The sequence below is a fragment of the Osmerus eperlanus genome, chromosome 8, assembly GCF_963692335.1.
Source record: "Osmerus eperlanus chromosome 8, fOsmEpe2.1, whole genome shotgun sequence".
Lineage (NCBI taxonomy): Eukaryota > Metazoa > Chordata > Actinopteri > Osmeriformes > Osmeridae > Osmerus > Osmerus eperlanus.
Genome location: NC_085025.1, coordinates 706,459 through 728,615, shown reverse-complemented (window position 1 = coordinate 728,615; position 22,157 = coordinate 706,459). Strand labels below are relative to the sequence as shown.

Below are 22,157 nucleotides of genomic sequence, written 5' to 3'. Positions count from 1 at the left end.
GTTTAATGCCTAAGTTGTTGAGTTGCAAATATGAATCATATTCAGTAATTATTCAAGTCAGGTTCCAGAATAGCTCTGAATTTGAAGTAGTTTGGATCTTTGACCTGAAATGGCGTAAACAGTGTGGGGTGATATGATAGGCTACAGATTGTCCAATCGAATCGTACATACTGTTTTCTACGGGGGCTTGCTGTTCTGCGAGTTGCGTTTTGCAAACATCACCTCAATGTTTATCTGCCGCTGATGTTACAGCCTGTCATAGTCGGTTTAGTGAAAAGTGAGTCACTGCACGGTGGGGGGGGGGGGGGGGGTCGACATGTCAGCAACGTTTATTTGAAAATATTCTCAATCCCTGTCAGTCTTCAGAGAGATCAAAGCATTGCTGATTATGATGTTGACACCGTCCGTCCCTCTCGCGCACATCTCACATAGCCGAAATGTGTTAAAAACTACGCATTTATATTTTGCGGTGAGATTGGACTGTTGGACGTTACGTCACTTATTTTAAGGTCAATAAAATGAAAATGTTGGTGATATTGCACAACTCGTCACTTCTAGATGATGCCCATAGGTTGCGACGGAAGACTATTATTAGTCAGTGAAAGCACATGTGTGTAGAGTGTGTAGACAAGCCAAGGTTGGGCGGTCCAAACCGTCGTTAGTGACATCTTTCCTCCATCCAACGGTGACTGACTCCGGCTCATGGTAGGATTCATATTTCTTAAGTTAAACATGAACCTAAACACCATGGCAAGCTACACATTGATGCGGACGTGATATCGATGTGTTGTAGGTCGGAGCTGCGGTCTGAGCGTTCACATCTCTGATCTCCAAACCCTAAGCGGTCTCACGCGATCGTATGCAGCAAGGAACACGCGGACGTAAGCTCATTAATTATATAGCCAGATAGCTATTTATCTAGCTTGATTCTTTGAAAACTAATATTCACCGACTTTTGGGGGGTTGCGTGTTGACCAACTGTCATACAATATGTATTACATTATTTCATAGCTAGCGAGAAAACGGCGTTCCATTGAGCGAAGCAGTGTATGTTATATACCTTGGACATAGTGCGGCTGCTTGCCACTATACTGTGTTAGCTAGCCTGAGTTAGCTCGCTAACGCTAGCTAGCTAATTATGTGAATCAGTAGCAAAAGACAATTGAAAAACAAAGCTGTCAGTGTGTCACATTGCGCCAACCGTGTCTGCGACATTTTTGCGTTTGCTAGTTGTGCCTCTGTGTTTCGCCTGCTGTCTGTGAGAATGGAATGAGCGTTCATCGATGTTGCTTATTATACAGTAGAGCATCGCGCTGCAATCACTGGTTCAAAATGGATAGCTGTACTTGCCAACAGCAATCAATTTCTTCCATTTTGTTCAAATAAACTGTAGACGAATGTTTCTGACCGGGGCTGATGTAGGTTGTTGTCTTTCAGATGTCATTCAAGCCAGTTTCTCCATAGCTAATGGTTTTACTGTAATTTGATGGGATATCGATTGAAATATCATAGAATACCTAAAAAGTTTGTCTTGTTGCTACATCGGATTTCTCTTCCGTCAGTCTGCACCAGTATACTGTACCCTTGGCACCAGTATACTGTACCCTTGGCACCAGTACTGTACCCTTGGCACCAGTATACTGTACCCTTGGCAACAGGTCTCAAGAGTCACCTGAGGACTTGAGACAGTCTTTTACAGCTTGGAATTAAACTGACCTTTTCAAACAACATACTCAAGTTTTCTCTGTCTCTCTCTGTCTCTCTCTTGGTCTCTCTGTCTCTCTCTCGGTCTCTCTCTTGGTCTCTCTCTCTGTCTCTCTCTGTCTCTCTCTGTCTCTCTCTCTCTGAGACACAGTCTCTATAGGGCAGCTTCAGTATCAGCCATGTAGTTTCATCTTTCCATTAGTTCCGTAACCGATGCTGTGATGGTGTGGATCTCTTTGTCACAGCTTTAAACCTTCCAACACTGTAATCATTTTGTCCTCTTCAGTAATTTCCTGTACCTGATCATGAAAGGGAAACAAGCTGGGCTCTCTGAAGTAGCGTTATCTCTCCGGTTGCCAGGCAACGGCTGCCTTCCAAATCTTCCATGTGTGCTTGTTGTGAAGTCTCTCTATAGATATTAGTGGTGTTAGCTGTTTGTTCGTGTAAAAAGGGCTATACAAATAAATTTGATTTGTTTGGTAAGTAAGGAAGACTATCCGCTTGAAGCGTGTCTTTTGGCAACTCCTTATAACACAGTACTTGGGATTGGTAAACCGGTTAGTATATTTCAAACAGTTTGTGAGTGGGAGTGAGGTTTGGCAGGCTGGCTGGTTCACTGACCCAACCCTTCATGGTGTCTGGCTGGTTCACTGACCCAACCCTTCATGGTGTCTGGCTGGTTCACTGACCCTTCATGGTGTAACCAGAGTCAGGTTCCTTCCTCGGGACAGTCACTTAGAGCCATGCAAAGGACTAACAGTAGACATGCTAACATGGACTACCCATCTAACTTCTGACCTTTTTATGATTTAGTGATAGGGATGTGTTGGGCTGTGGCTGCCTCTGAGAGACGCTATGCCCAGACAGAGTACAAAGTCGTCTGCTAAATGAAAAATGAATAAATGTAAGTCCTTCAGTTGCTCAAGATAAATCTGTGGAGAAAAGTATGTTTTTCTTCTGTAATTGTCTGATCTGCTGAACCTTACACTATCTGGTACTTGTAGTGTTAATTTTAACAGACACTTTTATCCAAAGTGAGGAGGGATTTGAACCTGCAGGCTTTTACAGTCAGATGCAGTACCCATCCCCACCTCATCCTGGATGAGTATCTTTCCGTTCCAACCAGACTTTGGATGTTGACCTTTGTCCTTGGTGTCCTACTTGCAGAACGGTGAGACTGTTTTCCTGCGGGCCCCACGCTCTGTCTCACACTGCCTCAAATCTGCCATTTTAAGGAGCTTTAGTCCTTTTTCCATAAATCCCTGCTGACTTCTCAGGGGTTCTTGATCTAACCTGTTGGAACAGCTAGTGCAAGCAGTCAAGCTGAGCAGGCCTTTTGTACACCTACACACACACACACACACACACACATGAGAAAAAGAGAGTGAGAGATTAAAAGATGATGGCTTCTGTGTTGAAGTGCTTCTTAATAGGGGTGGGAATCTTGTGGTACCTCATGCTTCGAATCGATTCTTGGGCTCACAAATCGATAAAAAATTTATTCACGATTTTTAATCTTTTTTTTTTTTTTTTACATTTGTGAATCGTTAGAAGACTGAATCGCAATTCAAATTTGAATCGATTTTTTTTCCCCACCACTACTTCTTAAGCTCCAGGGTTTCTATTAATGCTGGGGACACACGAAACAATGTTTTTAATCTTATAAGATTTTCAAACTGTGAGAGACCACAAACATGAGGACTAAAAATCCTAGATTTAACCGTTTTGCTCCTATAGTGTGTGGTGTGCCATGATGTGACAAAGACAGCACATCACACACAAACAGATTTTCAACCAGTGTCCCGACTGTGAACGCAGGAAATCTACAAAATCTCTCAAGACTTCAGAATAAGCATGGCGGACGATATGCAGGAAGAAATTGCAATGATAGTGTTTGGAATGATTTTCACAGAAAATTCACGGGAAAAAAAGAAAAGGGTTTGCTGTTGCCTCAAATGGACAAGCTGATCCTCCATCTCTGCTGCTGTGCCATGACTGTTATGCTTCCGTCTCCTTTCAGCTTGCTTTCTGATTGGATATTGTTTCGTTTCACGTGATAATCTCCAAAGCGTGCACGGGTTTGTCCTCAGGGTTCCCCCCACACATCAGGATTTCTGATTGTAAATATTCAACATGTACGTTTAGAGTCGGGACACTGGTTGATATTCAACATGTTGAATATTTACGATTCGCGATCGGGCGGCTCCGACGTTCTTCCGAGCAGGTTCGGGGGGTCTTCACCAGGGTGTTAACCAAGCGTTCACCAGGGTGTTAACCAAGCGTTCACCAGGGTGTTAACCAAGCGTTCACCAGGGTGTTAACCAAGCGTTCACCAGGGTGTTAACCAAGCCTTCACCAGGGTGTTAACCAAGCCTTCACCAGGGTGTTAACCAAGCCTTCACCAGGGTGTTAACCAAGTGTTCACCAGGGTGTTAACCAAGCCTTCACCAGGGTGTTAACCAAGCCTTCACCAGGGTGTTAACCAAGCCTTCACCAGGGTGTTAACCAAGCGTTCACCAGGGTGTTAACCAAGTGTTCACCAGGGTGTTAACCAAGCCTTCACCAGGGTGTTAACCAAGTGTTCACCAGGGTGTTAACCAAGCCTTCACCAGGGTGTTAACCAAGCCTTCACCAGGGTGTTAACCAAGCCTTCACCAGGGTGTTAACCAAGTGTTCACCAGGGTGTTAACCAAGCCTTCACCAGGGTGTTAACCAAGCCTTCACCAGGGTGTTAACCAAGTGTTCACCAGGGTGTTAACCAAGTGTTCACCAGGGTGTTAACCAAGCCTTCACCAGGGTGTTAACCAAGTGTTCACCAGGGTGTTAACCAAGCCTTCACCAGGGTGTTAACCAAGTGTTCACCAGGGTGTTAACCAAGCCTTCACCAGGGTGTTAACCAAGTGTTCACCAGGGTGTTAACCAAGCCTTCACCAGGGTGTCTGGGGAGAGAGAGGGCTGGGATGTGTCGAGAGAGAGAGGGAGAGCGATGTTTCTCTATTTTACTTCAGAGAGCCGGATGAGTCATGATGTAAATAATACGTTAATTTAGCTTTTATCCAAAGCTGTGTACACAGGAAGGTGGGGGTGGATTTGAACCTGGGATCTCTTGATCTGTAGTCATACGCTCCACATCATGAGTTCCTTTCATCTCTGTAATAAGCAGAGCTGCAGATGAGTCTCACAGACAGCTTGTCAGGACTGGATACCTCTGATCTCTCCCTGAGACCGCTGCAGTACCTTGATAGATCTTTGAGAACACTGCAGACGCCGGCCTGCTGTGGTCACCTGTACCTGCGTCTGCAGACGAGGGGGGGAGGGGGAGGTACAGCCGGTACAGGTGACCACAGCAGGCCAGGTGATTAAAGGGCTCAAATTTGACTCACTGTTTTCAGCCCTTTTATATTTTGCTGTCTGGTGAACGGTGGGATTTGACCTAGGAATATCCATTTTCCTCAGACTAAATACTGCAGTTGAATTCTGAAGGTTGTACAATCTTATCTGTTGACCCAGACATGTCAAGTAAAACCCAGACCCCCATCCTAAAGCAGCTCCATATCATCACACATCAGACTTGTTGCCCCTGGCTGCAAGTCACATGACACGTCGTAACGGTCGCCAAGGTTACTACTTTCTGACTGAATGAGTTGGTTAGAAAGATGGTTGTCGGATTTCTCCATCTGTTCCTGCGGAGGGCTGTGGTCTGAATGTGGTCTGGACCTTTACATGCAGTGAATCATTAACCTAATGAGTAGGGGCGGGGATCTTGGTACCTCACGACTCGATTTTTAATCAAATTTCGATTCAATATGCTTACATTTGATTCCAGTTTGCTGTTTAGTGTTACTTGTTTCTATTTGACTGTGATAGGCAGTTGTGTTGAAAATCCCAATGCATCAAAACCTTGAAATTTATTGTTTTTCTTGCAGTTTAGTAAAATGGGAGTCAGGTGGCTGAGCGGTGAGGGAATCGGGCTAGTAATCCGAAGGTTGCCAGTTCGATTCCCGGTCATGCCAACTGACGTTGTGTCCTTGGGCAAGGCACTTCACCCTACTTGGCATGTACTGTAAGTCGCTCTGGATAAGAGCGTCTGCTAAATGACTAAATGTAAATGTAAACCCATTGTAAAAAAAGAAAAGATTTTGAAATTTGTGAATCCATATGAATCGCTAGAAGACTGAATCGCAATTCAAATGCGAATCGATTTCCCCCCCACCCCTACTAATGAGTCCACTGTATGACAGCCATGCTGACTCAGTCCTCCAAATCTCACTTCTTTACATGAATATTTGACAGTTAAAGTGTGTCATTTACAGCTCCTGGCTTACACGCACACTGAAGTGGGAAACATGACTGTACAGAGTGTGTGTTTGTTAAAGCTAACTAACCTTGATCCTTGGAACGGCTGGTCCTTGTGTAACGGCTGAAGACAGGAGAGGTTAGTATTGTCTCGTGTTTAGTTTGACAGGGTCAGCTGGTGAATGAGTAGGCCCCAAGGATGTCCATTCGAGGAAAACAGTCAACTTTTTTTACTGGTGTCATTTTATTATTGTACCGTCCTGTTCTTTACAGGTACCTCATTTACTAACTGACCCTTCACACACACACACATTCTCACACACGCACACACACACTTCTTTTACACATGCACCCAAACACATGACCACTGAACCGGTCTGAGCTAATCAAATCTCACCAGTCACCTCACCCTAGAGCCTTACCAACACACACACACACACTCACTCTCACACTACCTCTCTCACACTCTGTCTCTGTCTTTAAGTTTCTGTTTGCTCTCTTCTCTCCACCGGAAAACAAGGAGTCCCTCAGCAGGAAAGCTGCAGCATTGTGTTGGTATGAGAGATGGAGTTGCATTAGTACCCTTGGAGGTGTAGATGTCTGCATGTGTGTTGTAGTAGGGTTAGTGTGCAGGGAGTCCAGAACCATTCGGAATCCAAATATTGCTTGTAAGCGAGAGGGTTGATGATAGTTTGAGTAGTGGCAGCACAAACATATCAAGGGATAATGTTCTGTTGTCTTAACATGTTCTTTATACTTTTACAAAACAACGACTTGGATTTATGAAAACTTTTATATTATTTTAGCTTTGCTAACAGTGTTATGAAAATATGATTTTTTTGCAGGTTGTCCCTTTGTCGGATTGGTCCTTGTGAGGGAGCCACGCCAACTGTCTGATTGGTCCTTTTGAGTGAGCCACGCCCCCTGTCTGAGTACTAAGAGAGTGTTTCTGGGTGAGGACGACAAACATCGTCTACTGAGGAGGTAAGACCTAAGACACTCGTCTCTCTCTCTCTCTCTCTCTCTCTCTCTCTCTTTCTCTCTCTCTCTCTCTCTCTCTCCTCTCTCTCTCCCCTCTCCCCTGTGTCTCTCTCTCTCCCCTCTCCCCTGTCTCTCTCCCCTGTCTCCCTCTCTCTCTCTCTCCCCTGTCTCCCTCTCTCTCTCTCTCTCTCCCCTGTCTCCCTCCCTCTCTCTCTCCCCTGTCTCCCTCCCGCTCTGTCTTCCTCTCTCTCCCCCCTCTCCCTCCCTGTCTCTCTCTCTCTCCCCTGTCTCTCCCTCCCTCTCTGTCTTCCTCTCTCTCTCCCCCCTCTCCTCCCTGTCTCTCTCTTCCTGTCTCTCTCTAGCTCCTTCGCTTCCTCTGTACTTCTATATTAGTGTGTGTGTGTGAGATTACCTCTGATCATCTCTGTCTTATCTTTGGACTGTGGCACTAACTGGAGCTCCAGTTTAACCAGACAGTCACATTCCAAGGCTGTTGGAATCTCAGGGCAACTGGGTGTAAAGTGTTTTAGTTAAGGTTCACCTTGAGGTTGCATTACTATCAGACTAACATAGGCAGTCAAATTAAAGCATGAATTTCTTTCTCTCTCTCCCCCCCCCCTCTCCTGTAGCCCCTCCCCCATTGTGACCTGGTACATCCCTATGGGTGATCATCCTCCCCCATTGTGACCTGGTACATCCCTATGGGTGATCATCCTCCCCCAGCATCCTGATCTCACCTCAGGAGCCCCCCCTCTCTCCACCCCCACGCCCCGCGGCACCATGGGAGACGTAGTGCAGATGCACTTCTCCACGGTGGACTATGTGATCTTTGCCGTGCTGCTGGTGGCGTCTACGGGCATCGGCCTCTTCCACGCATTCTCTGGCGGCCGCCAGCGCACCACGCAGGAGTTCCTGCTGGCCGACCGCTCCATGGGCTGCTTGCCCGTGTCTCTGTCCCTGCTGGCCACCTTCCAGTCGGCCGTGGCCATCCTGGGCGTGCCGTCAGAGGTGTACGCCTTCGGGACGCAGTACTGGTTCCTGGGCTGCTCCTACTTCCTGGGGCTGCTCATCCCTGCCCACGTGTTCATCCCTGTGTTCTACAGGCTCCGCCTCTCCTCTGCCTACGAGGTGAGGGGGCAGTGTGTGTGTGTGTGTGTGTGTGTGTGTGTGTGTGTGTGTGTGTGTGTGTGTGTGTGTGTGTGTGTGTGTGTGTGTGTGTGTGTGTGTGTGTGTGTGTGTGTGTGTGTGTGTGTGTGTGTGTGTGTGTGTGTGTGTGTGTGTGTGTCAGACAGGAGCAGGGTTGGAGTGTCAACCTACAGGAGGGTAGATCTCACTCCAGTTCTCAGCATCACTGTCTCCTCTCGAGCTACAGGAACACTTCCAGTCATACACGGCTCTTTGTTAGGAGTCCTCCCTGCAGAGATGAATAACTCGTCTTGTGTAATCTGGTGTTTCTGTGTAGTATCTGGAGCTGCGCTTCAACAAGACTGTTCGCATCTGTGGCACCATCACCTTCATCTTCCAGATGGTAATGATGGTTTTATTTTGTGTGTACCTATTATGTATGTGTCTCCAACAAGTATGTTTGTGTGTAGTGATGCGTCTCCAACACAAGTGTGTTCTGGCTCCTGGTGCATTTTAACCTGTGTGTGTGTGTGTGTGTGTGTGTGTGGGCTCTGCAGGTCATCTACATGGGCGTGGTCTTGTATGCCCCGGCCCTGGCTCTCAACGCAGGTAAACACCATGACCCTCACCTGCAGACGCTGGTGTAGAACACCTCTCTCCCCACAGTGGAACCTCTCTCCCCACAGTGGAACACCTCTCCCCACAGTGGAACACCTCTCTCCCCACAGTGGAACACCTCTCCCCACAGTGGAACACCTCTCTCCCCACAGTGGAACACCTCTCCCCACAGTGGAACACCTCTCTCCCCACAGTGGAACACCTCTCTCCCCACAGTGGAACACCTCTCCCCGCAGTGGAACACCTCTCCCCGCAGTGGAACACCTCTCCCTGCAGTGGAACACCTCTCCCCGCAGTGGAACCTCTCTCCCCGCAGTGGAACACCTCTCTCCCCACAGTGGAACACCTCTCTCCCCACAGTGGAACACCTCTCCCCGCAGTGGAACACCTCTCCCCGCAGTGGAACACCTCTCCCCGCAGTGGAACACCTCTCCCCGCAGTGGAACCTCTCTCCCCACAGTGGAACCTCTCTCCCCGCAGTGGAACACCTCTCCCCGCAGTGGAACACGTTTCCCCGCAGTGGAACACCTCTCCCCGCAGTGGAACACCTCTCCCCGCAGTGGAACACCTCTCCCCGCAGTGGAACCTCTCTCCCCACAGTGGAACCTCTCTCCCCGCAGTGGAACACCTCTCCCCGCAGTGGAACACGTTTCCCCGCAGTGGAACACCTCTCCCCGCAGTGGAACACCTCTCCCCACAGTGGAACACCTCTCCCCGCAGTGGAACCTCTCTCCCCGCAGTGGAACACCTCTCCCCGCAGTGGAACCTCTCTCCCCGCAGTGGAACACCTCTCCCCGCAGTGGAACACCTCTCCCCGCAGTGGAACCTCTCTCCCCACAGTGGAACACCTCTCCCCGCAGTGGAACACCTCTCCCCGCAGTGGAACCTCTCTCCCCGCAGTGGAACCTCTCTCCCCACAGTGGAACACCTCTCCCCGCAGTGGAACACCTCTCCCCGCAGTGGAACCTCTCTCCCCACAGTGGAACACCTCTCCCCGCAGTGGAACACCTCTCCCCGCAGTGGAACCTCTCTCCCCACAGTGGAACACCTCTCCCCGCAGTGGAACACCTCTCCCCGCAGTGGAACACCTCTCCCCGCAGTGGAACACCTCTCCCCGCAGTGGAACCTCTCTCCCTGCACTTTGTGATTTTGTTTTTGACTTTCACCTGCAGTTACCGGCTTTGACCTGTGGGGGGCAGTGATGGCCATGGGCCTGGTGTGTACTCTGTACACCACACTGGTGAGTCACCTGTCTCACAAGATCACATGTAGTTGGGTGTGCTCACGCCTTCGGCGAGCACAACCATTGTTCTCTCACATATATATTTATTTATTATTGTTTATTTTCGCCCCCCTAAGGATCAGTCAATATTTGGACTACATAGACAACAACGCCTGTGTCAAAATGTTTGTCTTGGTCTCGATTGCGTTGCTTGTATTTTTATGTACGTTCCGTTGCACGGTTTAGGAGGTTACAACGTTTTTGTGGCAAAAAAGTGTCGACGAAGGGTACTCAGTGCTATCTACGTCACCACGTCAGCACACGTTAGCAACGACGCATGGATACAACGTGCATAGATGTGCTGTTGCACAGCGAGTATCGTATCGTGCCGTGGTGTACTAGCAGCATCATACATGTACATTTAAGCAAATCAAGATCTGCATGTACAGTAAGTAATGTCACATTAAAGAATGTATTTAAACTCAAGCTTGTGTGGTGTGTCGCTAGCTTCAGTGCCACAGCCTAAACTTTATGTCAAAAGAAACATGCTCATTTCCGGCGCTTAAAAACAATCCCCTCACTCAGTGAAGTTTGGCTAGCCACCGCAACTAGCTTGCTCGTAGCAAACTTATTTTGAATTAGCCATTTCTCCCTAAATAGATGTAAAGCTTATTTACGTTTTTGGGGGCATATTTTCAGTTAGCAGATGCTACTGTTTGAATCGCGATTCCATCTGAAATACTGCCGGTGACAACGTTGTTACAGTAGCTTGTTTCAAAGGGGGTTCGCTTGTTTCAAGGGGGGTTCTTGAGTAGGCTAAATGCTTGAAAATATCACTAGATGGGAAAAAACTTAAGGGGACGGACCCACCTGCAACGACGCAAGCGAGCACACCCTACAATTTCCACAGAAATTATACCCTCTCTAGTTTGTCATGTTGTCGCTGCTCCTGCTAAAGAGTTCTTCCTGGGGCAAAAAGTTCATTTAAAACAGCTTATCGTCATCCCTCCCTCAATCCCCCCCCAGGGAGGTCTTAAGGCGGTGATGTGGACGGATGTGTTCCAGACTGTAGTGATGTTTGCGGGACAGCTGGCCGTCATCGTGGTGGGGGCTGGCCAGGCGGGGGGCATGGCCGAGGTGTGGAGGAAGGCTGTGAACGGGAGCCGCATCGCTGGCCTGGAGTGAGAACCTCCCCCCCCCCTCCCCCATCTGACCTCCCCCCCCTCCCCCATCTGACCTCCCCCCTCCCCCATCTGACCCCCCCCCCCTCCCCCATCTGACCTCCCCCCCCTCCCCCATCTGACCTCCCCCCTCCCCCATCTGACCCCCCCCATCTGACCTCCCCCCCTCCCCCATCTGACCTCCCCCCCCCCCCCCATCTGACCCCCCCCTCCCCCATCTGACCTCACCCCCCTCCCCCATCTGACCTCCCCCATCTGACCTCCCCCCCTCCCCCATCTGACCCCCCCCTCCCCCATCTGACCCCCCCCTCCCCCATCTGACCCCCCCCCTCCCCCATCTGACCTCCCCCCCTCCCCCATCTGACCTCCCCCATCTGACCCCCCCCCTCCCCCATCTGACCCCCCCCCCTCCCCCATCTGACCTCCCCCCCTCCCCCATCTGACCTCACCCCCTCCCCCATCTGACCTCCCCCCCTCCCCCATCTGACCTCACCCCCTCCCCCATCTGACCCCCCCCCTCCCTCCACTAACTTGCTGTCTACTGTAGTAACTGTAACTGTCTCCCTCAGCCTGAACCCTGACCCCCTGGAGAGACACACCTTCTGGACCCTGGGGCTGGGCGGGGTGTTCCTCATGCTGGCCCTGTACGGCGTGAACCAGGCGCAGGTCCAGAGATACCTCAGCTCTCGCACCGAGAGCGCCGCCGTCCTGTGAGTAGGAAGGATCATGTGACCTATGATGTTACCATTGCTGCTCTACGATACTGACTGTGTGTGTGTGTGAGTATGCTGTGTGTGTGTGTGTATATGCTGTGTGTGTGCGCTGCAGGTCATGCTACGTGGTTTTCCCCTGCCAGCAGCTGGTGTTGTGTCTGGGCTGTTTGATGGGCCTGGTGATGTTCGCTCGCTACGGAGAGGACAGCCCTCTGGACAAGGGCTACGTCAAGTCCAACGACCAGGTCACATCACATCCAACACACCTTAGCACTGTGTACTGTATTATTACATTCAGCAGATGCTTTTTACAAAGACTGCATGTAGAATGTTCAGCAGACATAGAACTGTGCCCTCTGACCCCGCCCTCTGACCCCGCCCTCTGACACCGCCCTCTGACCCCGCCCTCTGACCCCGCCCTCTGACCCCGCCCTCCTGTCCTGCAGATGGTGCTGTACTTTGTGATGGACGTGTTGAGGGATCTACCCGGCCTGCCAGGCCTGTTTGTGGCGTGTCTCTTCAGCGGAGCCCTCAGGTGAACCACAGCCTGAGTCTTAGACAGCATCTCTCTCTGCCAGACTCTCCATCTCCCCAGTCTACAGGGAACCTGGGTCGGTTCTAGGACGTTCTGTATGGACGTTCTGATTGGATCCGAAGCGGAACCAGAATGTCAGAGCATTAGCAACAACATTAGCAAGCCAAAACTCTTTCTAGCATGTGTATTGACAGGGAGAGCCTAACCTGTCAGCTGTGTTGTTGATGCCTCGAGAGAGAAAAGGAAGTGACCAGAGCTTGCCGTAAAGCAGTATCTCTGGTCGAACAACGTCATTGACATTTTAAAAGGCTTTTTAAGACAAAAAAGCGACTTTAAACACATCTAACACCCAGCAGTGTGTATTTATTTTCCTCCCCTTTCGAATGCAACAGTCAAATGACTCGACAAAAAATTATATCCTGAGAAAAGTGTATTTTGAGGGGTATAGCTCCATAGACCTCCATTCATTCTGCACTCGCCCGTGAGCGCCCTCATCTGGAACTAGAATTGAACTGCAACCAGTCCAGACCCTATTAGACATTCCCTGCTAGTCTATCATAGGTCTAGATGAAACGGGTTAGGCTACTGAGAATGTTATTTTTCATTTGAATGTTTATGCAGCAGCCGGAAAATTAACTTGCGACATCATTGCGTTATAATCGATTCTGCATCCATGCAGCATCGCCATGCAGCATCGCCATGCAGCATCGCCATGCAGCATCGCCATGCAGCATCGCCATGCAGCATCGCCATGCTCCATTAATTGATTCATTTCAACACCTCTACAGTAGTATAATAGTAGCCTTCTCCCCATGGCAACACCTCTACAGTAGTATAATAGTAGCCTTCTCCCCATGGCAACACCTCTACAGTAGTATAATAGTAGCCTTCTCCCCATGGCAACACCTCTACAGTAGTATAATAGTAGCCTTCTCCCCATGGCAACACCTCTACAGTAGTATAATAGTAGCCTTCTCCCCATGGCAACACCTCTACAGTAGTATAATAGTAGCCTTCTCCCCATGGCAACACCTCTACAGTAGTATAATAGTAGCCTTCTCCCCATGGCAACACCTCTCCCCGTTTCCCTGCAGCACCATCTCGTCAGCGTTTAACTCCCTGGCGACGGTAACCATGGAGGACCTGATCAAGCCCCACTTCCCGGCGATGACGGAGGCCCGAGCCACGCTGCTGTCTAAGGGCCTGGGTGAGGCGCAGTTCCCTTCATCCCCACAGGGGGCAGCACTTACCTCACACAGGCTGCTGTCTAAGGGCCTGGGTGAGGCGCAGTTCCCTTCATCCCCACAGGGGGCAGCACTTACCTCACACAGGCTGCTGTCTAAGGGCCTGGGTGAGGCGCAGTTCCCTTCATCCCCACAGGGGGCAGCACTTACCTCACACAGGCTGGCCGCTGACAACCACGTCACCATTCAGGATTTTAATTCACATTTAAGCTCATATTATTTATGTTTCTGTAGTATTTAATAGATGTACATGTACTAATAAAAGTCAAAGGAGTTGTGTATATGATGTTGGTGTGTGTGTGCACCCACAGCGCTGGGCTATGGTCTGGTGTGTCTGGGCATGGCCTACCTGGCCTCTCTCATGGGCTCTGTACTGCAGGTGAGTATCATCCTGTTCTACCTCATACTGAAACTGACCAGCTGAAGATAAACTCCCCCCTCTCCTCCCCCCTCTCTCCCTCTCTCCCCCTCTCCTCCTCCCCCCTCTCTCCCTCTCTCCTCCTCCCCCCTCTCTCCCTCTCTCCTCCTCCCCCCTCTCTCCCCCTCCCCTCTCTCCCTCCAGGCAGCTCTCAGTATCTTTGGCATGGTGGGAGGTCCTCTGCTGGGTCTCTTCTGTCTGGGAATGTTCTTCCCCTGGGCCAACCCCACAGTAAGTCTCTCCTCCTCCCCCCTGGGCCAACCCCACAGTAAGTCTCCCCTCCTCCCCCCCTGGGTTAACCCCACAGTAAGTCTCCCCTCCTCCCCCCCTGGGTTAACCCCACAGTAAGTCTCCCCTCCTCCCCCCCTGGGTTAACCCCACAGTAAGTCTCTCCTCTCTCCTCCTCCCCCCTGGGTTAACCCCACAGTAAGTCTCTCCTCCTCCTCCAGGGTGCAGTGGTGGGGTTGGTGGCAGGACTGGGCATGGCCTTCTGGGTGGGCATCGGTAGTTTTATGTCCCGCATGCCCCTCCCTCTGCCCCCCGGCAACGCCACCGCCCTCCCCGGCAACATGACCACCGCTGTCATGACAACCATGATCAGCACCATCGCAACCAAACAAAGGTAATTTAAGCTAATTGTTCCAAATTGTTATTATCTTCTGTATTTTAAGATTAGCCTAATAAACACAGTATCAGTAACTTTTTCTGTTAGTCACTGCAAACAGGAGGTTTGTGTGTGTGTGTTCTTATGCCTGTGTATGTGTATTCTGATGTGTGTGTTCCTCAGAGCCTCTGGTCTCCAGGCTCTCTACTCTCTGTCCTACATGTGGTACAGCGCGCTGAACTCCACCACTGTGGTGCTGGTGGGGCTGCTGGTCAGCATGCTCACCGGTAGGACACATACACCCGTACACACACATACACCCGTACGTACAAACACACACACCTGTACACAACTGTACACATGGGGCCCATGCAGGAGCTAGTCTAACCTCCCCCCCACCCCCCAGGGCCCATGCAGGAGCTAGTCTAACCTCCCCCCCACCCCCCAGGGCCCATGCAGGAGCTAGTCTAACCTCCCCCCCACCCCCCAGGGCCCATGCAGGAGCTAGTCTAACCTCCCCCCCACCCCCCAGGGCCCATGCAGGAGCTAGTCTAACCTCCCCCCCCCCCCCCCCAGGGCCCATGCAGGAGCTAGTCTAACCTCCCCCCCCCACCCCCCAGGGCCCATGCAGGAGCTAGTCTAACCTCCCCCCCACCCCCCAGGGCCCATGCAGGAGCTAGTCTAACCTCCCCCCCCCCCCCCCAGGGCCCATGCAGGAGCTAGTCTAACCTCCCCCCCCCACCCCCCAGGGCCCATGCAGGAGCTAGTCTAACCTCCCCCCCCCCCCCCCCCAGGGCCCATGCAGGAGCTAGTCTAACCTCCCCCCCCCACCCCCCAGGGCCCATGCAGGAGCTAGTCTAACCTCCCCCCCCCCCAGGGCCCATGCAGGAGCTAGTCTAACCTCCCCCCCCCCCCCCCCAGGGCCCATGCAGGAGCTAGTCTAACCTCCCCCCCCCCCCCCCCCAGGGCCCATGCAGGAGCTAGTCTAACCTCCTCCCCCCCCCCCCAGGGCCCATGCAGGAGCTAGTCTAACCTCCCCCCCCCACCCCCCCCCCCCAGGGCCCATGCAGGAGCTAGTCTAACCTCCCCCCCCCCCCCAGGGCCCATGCAGGAGCTAGTCTAACCTCCCCCCCCCCCCAGGGCCCATGCAGGAGCTAGTCTAACCTCCCCCCCCCCCCCAGGGCCCATGCAGGAGCTAGTCTAACCTCCCCCCCTCCCCCAGGGCCCATGCAGGAGCTAGTCTAACCTCCCCCCCCCCCCCCCCAGGGCCCATGCAGGAGCTAGTCTAACCTCCCCCCCCCCCCCCCCCCCAGGGCCCATGCAGGAGCTAGTCTAACCTCCCCCCCCCCCCCAGGGCCCATGCAGGAGCTAGTCTAACCTCCCCCCCCCCCCCCCCCCCCCAGGGCCCATGCAGGAGCTAGTCTAACCTCCCTCCCCCCCCCCCCAGGGCCCATGCAGGAGCTAGTCTAACCTCCCCCCCCCCCCAGGGCCCATGCAGGAGCTAGTCTAACCCCCCCCCCCCCCCCCCCCAGGGCCCATGCAGGAGCTAGTCTAACCTCCCCCCCCCCCCCCCCCCCCAGGGCCCATGCAGGAGCTAGTCTAACCTCCCCCCCCCCCCCCCCCCCCCAGGGCCCATGCAGGAGCTAGTCTAACCTCCTCCCCCCCCCCCCCCCAGGGCCCATGCAGGAGCTAGTCTAACCTCTCCCCCACCCCCCCCACCCCCCAGGGCCCATGCAGGAGCTAGTCTAACCTCCCCCCCCCCCAGGGCCCATGCAGGAGCTAGTCTAACCTCCCCCCCCCTCCCCCCCCCCCAGGGCCCATGCAGGAGCTAGTCTAACCTCTCCCCCACCCCCCCACCCCCCAGGGCCCATGCAGGAGCTAGTCTAACCTCCCCCCCCCCCCCCCCCCAGGGCCCATGCAGGAGCGTGACCTGACCCCCGGTACAGTGTTTCCTGTCCTGGGCACGCTGCTCTTCTTCCTGCCACAGCGCCACCGAGACAAGCTGTGCTGCGTCACCCCACTCCTGCACAAGGTATATACACGCTACATGCATACACGCTACACTAGGGGTGGAACGGTACATGTATTCGTACCGAACCGTACAGTACAGGCGTCACGGTTCGGTGCATGAAATTACACATTCAACTTCTCCTTACAGTGCTTAACCAGCCATTAGATACACATACAAATAGGGCCCAAAACATTACTGACGCAATCAGAATTTACATGTCATCTTCAATGCGCCGTATTCACTCGTAGAGGAACCTGGTTTGTTTTGCTTTTACCTCCGTTGTACCGAACTCATAACGAACCGTGATGTCTGAACCGAACCGTGACTTCAGTGTACTGTTCCACCCCTACGCTACATGCATACACGCTACATGCATACACGCTACATGAATACACGCTACATGCATACATGCTACACTAAACGCATTCACGCTACATGCATACACGCTACATGCATACACGCATATGCATACATGCTACATGCATACACGCTACATGCATACACGGTACATGCTACATGCATACACGCTACATGCATACACGCTACATGAATACACGCTACATGCATACATGCTACACTAAACGCATTCACGCTACATGCATACACGCTACATGCATACACGCTACATGAATACACGCTACATGCATACATGCTACACTAAACGCATTCACGCTACATGCATACACGCTACATGCATACACGCTACATGCATACACGCTACATGCATACACGCCACACGCATACACTCCACACGCATACACGCTACATGCATACAAGCTTCACACATACACTCATACACACTACAACTCTGTAGCCTCCATAGCTCTGTCTGCAGCCTGTGATGTGTGTGGATGTGTGTGCAGGCCAGACCCCTGGACAGCCTGCCCTATCAGATGGCCCAGAAGGACAGCAATGGGGTGGGGCTCACCAGGGAGGGGGAGAGGCTGGAGGAGGGGGAGGAGAAGAGAGGAGGCGTGGAGGACAAAAGAGGAGGAGAGGTGGAGGAGAGTGTTACCCCTAAGCCTTCCTCTCTGCTCGCTCACATGGTGCAGGAGACAGCCTTGTGACCCATGACCCCTCCCCACACACACTCTGCCCCACCCCACACAACCCCCCAGACCTCCACCCTCCCACACCCCAGAACCACCACCCATGCTCCCCTGCAGCTCACCCTGCCCCAGGGAGAGAGCCCTCGGGGGGCAGCAGGGCCAGGCGATGCCCCTGGATGACTCCAGAGGTCCAGGGCGCTGAGAAAGGCAGGAACTAACCAACACGCTCCAGTATTCAATACACGCCATCTTGAATTCACTGAACCTCTCTGACACACGCACACACCTGAAGGTCACCTGTCGGTCACACCTGAAGGTCACCTGTCGGTCACACCTGAAGGTCACCTGTCGGTCACACCTGAAGGTCACCTGTCGGTCACACCTGAAGGTCACCTGTCGGTCATGAACCTCCAGCAGAGGGGAGACCTGCATCAGTCTGCAGGAGGGAGGACCTGAAGACGACACCACGCCGCCTCTCTCTGAGCCCAGAGGAGCAGCAACTCTGTCGCTAACCTGAGGCCTCCAGCTGAACCTGACAGGGCTCACAGCTGGAGACAGCCCTCAGGGTCCTGCACGTTCAGGACTGACCTGCTGGAACCTAAACACACATCACTGTGAGTACGGACCCACTGCAGCACTTCACTGGAAGTAGCAGTAACTACCATGTAACCATAGTAACACCTGCAGTAACACTAACTACTTAGTAACTCCTGAGCAGTTACACTTAGCGGTACAAGTTATACATGACTGAAACTTGGTATGGGGGAAGGGGAGCTGTCCTAGCCCCCCTCCCCCCCTCCCCCATCCTGGGCCTTCTTACACAACATGTGTTGTTACTGTAAGTCTGACTGTTGTTACATGGTAGTTAATGTAACCTCAGTGTAAGTGTTGCAGGACCCACTAACAGAATCAGGATCAAATACATAGTACTTCTTCATACTTGACTAGTTATAAAGTAATATAGTATTATTCTCTTATTTTTGTAGAGACGAAGTAGATGATGATTCTATGAACGATATGAAAATATATAAATATGTATAACAAACACGTTGAAACGTCACACTAGATGCTTGACCGAAGGCACATTAATAACAGATGTAATAATGTTATGATTTGAATCTTACAACTCTTCTAGTTAGTCTGCTCCTCGTGGCCTTCGTTCTGATGTTGGTTCACATGTTCGCCTCCAAGCTGCTGTAGTAAGTACTAGGAGACTTGTACAGACGTTGATTCTGTAATGTAGAAGCACAAGAAATCACAAGAGATCACCTGGAGCCCAACTACTGAAGCCCCCACATAGGGCTGGACCACTATCAGGCCAGATCTCTCTGTCCATGTTTGACCTTGTCTGACGGTGTAGAGGCAGTACAGGGACAGCTGATGGTTCAGGAGTTCAGGCCTGAACTCCTTGCAGCATCCATCTCTCCTCACGCTCTCTACACACATCTTGATGTTTCGAGGAGACGCTTTTCCAATGATTTAAAAATGGGGAAAATACACAATGTTTTGTAAGATGTTTAAAAAGTGCCCATTTTAATCTGCTATTGTCAATGTTGTAGAAGTTGAAGTGTTTAATTTAGGTTAACACCAATGTAGTTGTTTTATGAAGTGCATACATGTTTTAATGAGTTTGTCTGTCGTGAAGTGAGTGAATCTTGTTAGCTGTTGTCCGGTTTGGTTCAGGGTCATGTGTTTTCATGTTTTGGAATCTCGAGAATTCTAGAATGAGCGGACACCATTCTGTTCCATCGTGGGACATTCTACTCACTAGTCTCTGAGGAGTTCAAGTCTGTTTTGAACTTGAGGCCTGTGTTTTTCAATTCCAGATTAATCTTAAACCTGGACTGAAAATAATCTGGAATTAGGAGAGGCTTTTAGTCAAGGATATCGGGTTTAATCTGGTCTGAGAAACTGGTCCCATGCTGATATCTGCTGTCCTCTTCCTTTCATGTTGTTGTCATGGTGGTGGACCAGTGTTGTTGCTTCCACAGGGACATGTCTGGTGTGCCTGTTCTACCATCCCTGTCTGAGAGGAGCTCCGCTCAGACAGGCCAGTTCATGTGTGTTTTGTGTTTATGGTTTGGGGCAGTTTAAGTGTTTTGATATCGTAAACTATCTAAGTCTTAACTGACCTGTCAGCTTTCTACTGGTTTTCCAAAGAATAATCTTGACCTGAGTTTAAGTTCTCCGGTAACATTTCCTACCTGCCTTATGCTGTATTGACCTTATGAGGAAACGGAAGAGACACGCACAGCCTACACCAGTAGCCGCTTGTTAGTGAAGCAAAAAAAGTGATCGTCCAGAAGGCAAAACTACCAGGCAGTCAAATGATTAAAACCCCCGGATGTTTCACACAGACACCATGATGTGATCATTCATCCTCACAAAAAATACCTAATTGTTGTCCAAAGCATATAGAACGTTAACTCGTTTTGTGTTGATGCTAGCTGTGTTTCTACCTGAAGAGGATATAGGCCATAGGTTTCATCCTTAATATTGTCATACTGAAGTTTCATTTCCGAATGAGACTGCTGTGAAATATTTCTATATGCAAGGACCATAAAATGTTATTTGTGAATAGACGGCAGAATTGGTAATACTTAGACGGTTATTTGGGTGGCGCCTTCTCAGTTTCCTAGCCATCTGGGGTTCAGTAGTGGCGTCAACCAAGCTAGCATCTTCGCCCTGCTTTATGGCCTGTGCCATATTCTTGCCGAGACAATCCACTAACGAACAACATTTTTATGGTCCCTAGAGGTTATTTTTCGACTCCTTTTTAGTGACATCTTGTGCCAGATACCTTGATATTTTCTTATGTAGAGTATAAGCACTGAACTGTTTCCATGTTCCTTCTTCATACCTGAAATTACTTGAAGTGTGAATCTGTGCTTTAATCCTTTATATTTTAGAGACCATCTCTTTCTTAAACAACCCAAGTGCTTATTAGTTATTGAAGATTAAAATGTTTAAAAAACTCTATAAGCACATTTAGAACCACACTGTTTGCTGGCCTAGTCGGAGATTAGACATGTAGGTCTGGCGAAGACAACTGACACTTGATCAGTGGCGGTTCTAGACACATTTTGCAAGGGGGGGGGGGGGGCAGTGTTTATTCAGAGGGGCACATTAAAAGACGGAAACAAATTATATTTAAACAGTAAATACTTTAATTTTGCCTTACATTAAAATCATACTAACGGCTCTGGCTCTCCCTCTTTCAGCTCTCTCAATACCTTGATATGTTTCTCTCACTTTTTTATTTACTGGGGCAAAAAAGCCTGCAATGTCCCTTCCTTGTTTCATGATGACTACTAGAAGAAGAAAAACAACGTAAAATTAAAATTCATTTTATTATTCAGTCAGCACAGGGGGGGACAGGGACATTTTTACAGGGGCACTGGCCCCTGTAGGCCCCCGTGTAGAACCGCCACTGCACTTGATGAATAAAGGCTGTGATTGTGGCCAGGTGAATTGTGAATAGCTTGTGTAGTGACTATAGGCCAACTCATACATTCACCAGTTGTGCAGTTGAGATGAAGTGAATCTACTGGAAACTCGCTGACTTCACCGTCATCAAGGCAGAACTGTAAACCCTAACCTAACCCGGTAAACCGCTGATATAGAACGAGGCCAAACTAGACCAGAGAGCGTGAGGAAACATACCACAGTAATTTCAAAAACGATAATAAATATTATCCCTGTTGATATTTATTATCATGTCCGTTGATCTGACGTCTTGTCTATCTTCTTCGTTCGTCAGAATTCTTTCTCGTCATTTGCATTCCAAAACAAACCTTGAGCAGTGGTGCGGCCGGCTGCTCAAGTTGTGCCTTCATAATATCTGTTGTGATTATATTTTTTATACTGTTGGATGTGGTAAACAGTGAGCAGAGGTGACGGTATATTTGAGAGAACACCACAGTGGTTTTACTTTGACTGAAGCAGATTCACGGATACAGATGATGTTAGTCTTGATCACGACACCAAAGCTTTACAACACCTCACATTAAGATTACACCACCTACCATGGAAGTGCTTACCAGAACTTCCCCTGTTAGACCACCCTCCTCTCCCCCATAGCAAGTTTCACTTGTGTAATAACTTGTAGGCCTGCCACTAAACCACAATGATGTGTAACTACATAGCGGTTCCTGTGCATCTACAATGTTACTATAGGTGCTGCTATGTGGGTACATGGTAGTTAATGTAAGATTCATGTAAAGTGTTGATGAGGATTTTCCAAATGACCTGTAATGCCTTGCTGGTGGGACCTGCTGTGTGGTAGTTGGGGTCATCTGTTGGGCAACTCTCATTAAATGTCCTCTGTTTTATAACTGGATTAATTATTGTGAAAAGACTATTGTTGTCTTAAAAAATAAAGTCGTTTTTGATTGCCATTTTGTTGTTGGGATGTAATGGGGAGTTAATCTGGTGGACATCAGCCTGTCTGCTGCGT

At 50.3% G+C, this 22,157-nt stretch overlaps 1 protein-coding gene across 2 annotated transcripts; it reads left to right on the top strand.

The window, feature by feature from the left end:
- The first annotated feature begins 311 nt into the window (after positions 1-311).
- slc5a6a (solute carrier family 5 member 6a) lies at positions 312-22,098 on the top strand. 2 transcript variants are annotated; one of them, XM_062468421.1, is made up of 18 exons: positions 312-705; positions 794-881; positions 6,846-6,984; positions 7,611-8,109; positions 8,444-8,509; positions 8,664-8,715; positions 9,897-9,964; positions 10,973-11,127; positions 11,697-11,837; positions 11,956-12,085; positions 12,287-12,375; positions 13,470-13,582; positions 13,931-13,998; positions 14,182-14,268; positions 14,487-14,659; positions 14,825-14,928; positions 16,552-16,673; positions 17,516-22,098. In XM_062468421.1, the coding sequence occupies exons 4-18, from the start codon at positions 7,762-7,764 to the stop codon at positions 17,717-17,719; spliced, it is 1,920 nt and encodes a 639-aa protein (XP_062324405.1). In that variant the 5' UTR covers positions 312-705; positions 794-881; positions 6,846-6,984; positions 7,611-7,761; the 3' UTR covers positions 17,720-22,098. The 2 variants fall into 2 exon arrangements, with proteins under 2 accessions (XP_062324405.1, XP_062324404.1); XM_062468420.1 differs by lacking the exon at positions 794-881.
- The last annotated feature ends 59 nt before the right edge of the window (positions 22,099-22,157 follow it).

Excerpts from the sequence above, each read along its gene's own strand:
- slc5a6a (XM_062468420.1), top strand. The coding sequence starts at position 7,762 with ATGGGAGACGTAGTGCAGATGCACTTCTCCACGGTGGACTATGTGATC. Across the intron at positions 8,110-8,443 it reads GCCTCTCCTCTGCCTACGAG|TATCTGGAGCTGCGCTTCAA; the intron begins GTGAGGGGGCAG and ends GTTTCTGTGTAG. Across the intron at positions 12,376-13,469 it reads CTCTTCAGCGGAGCCCTCAG|CACCATCTCGTCAGCGTTTA; the intron begins GTGAACCACAGC and ends GTTTCCCTGCAG.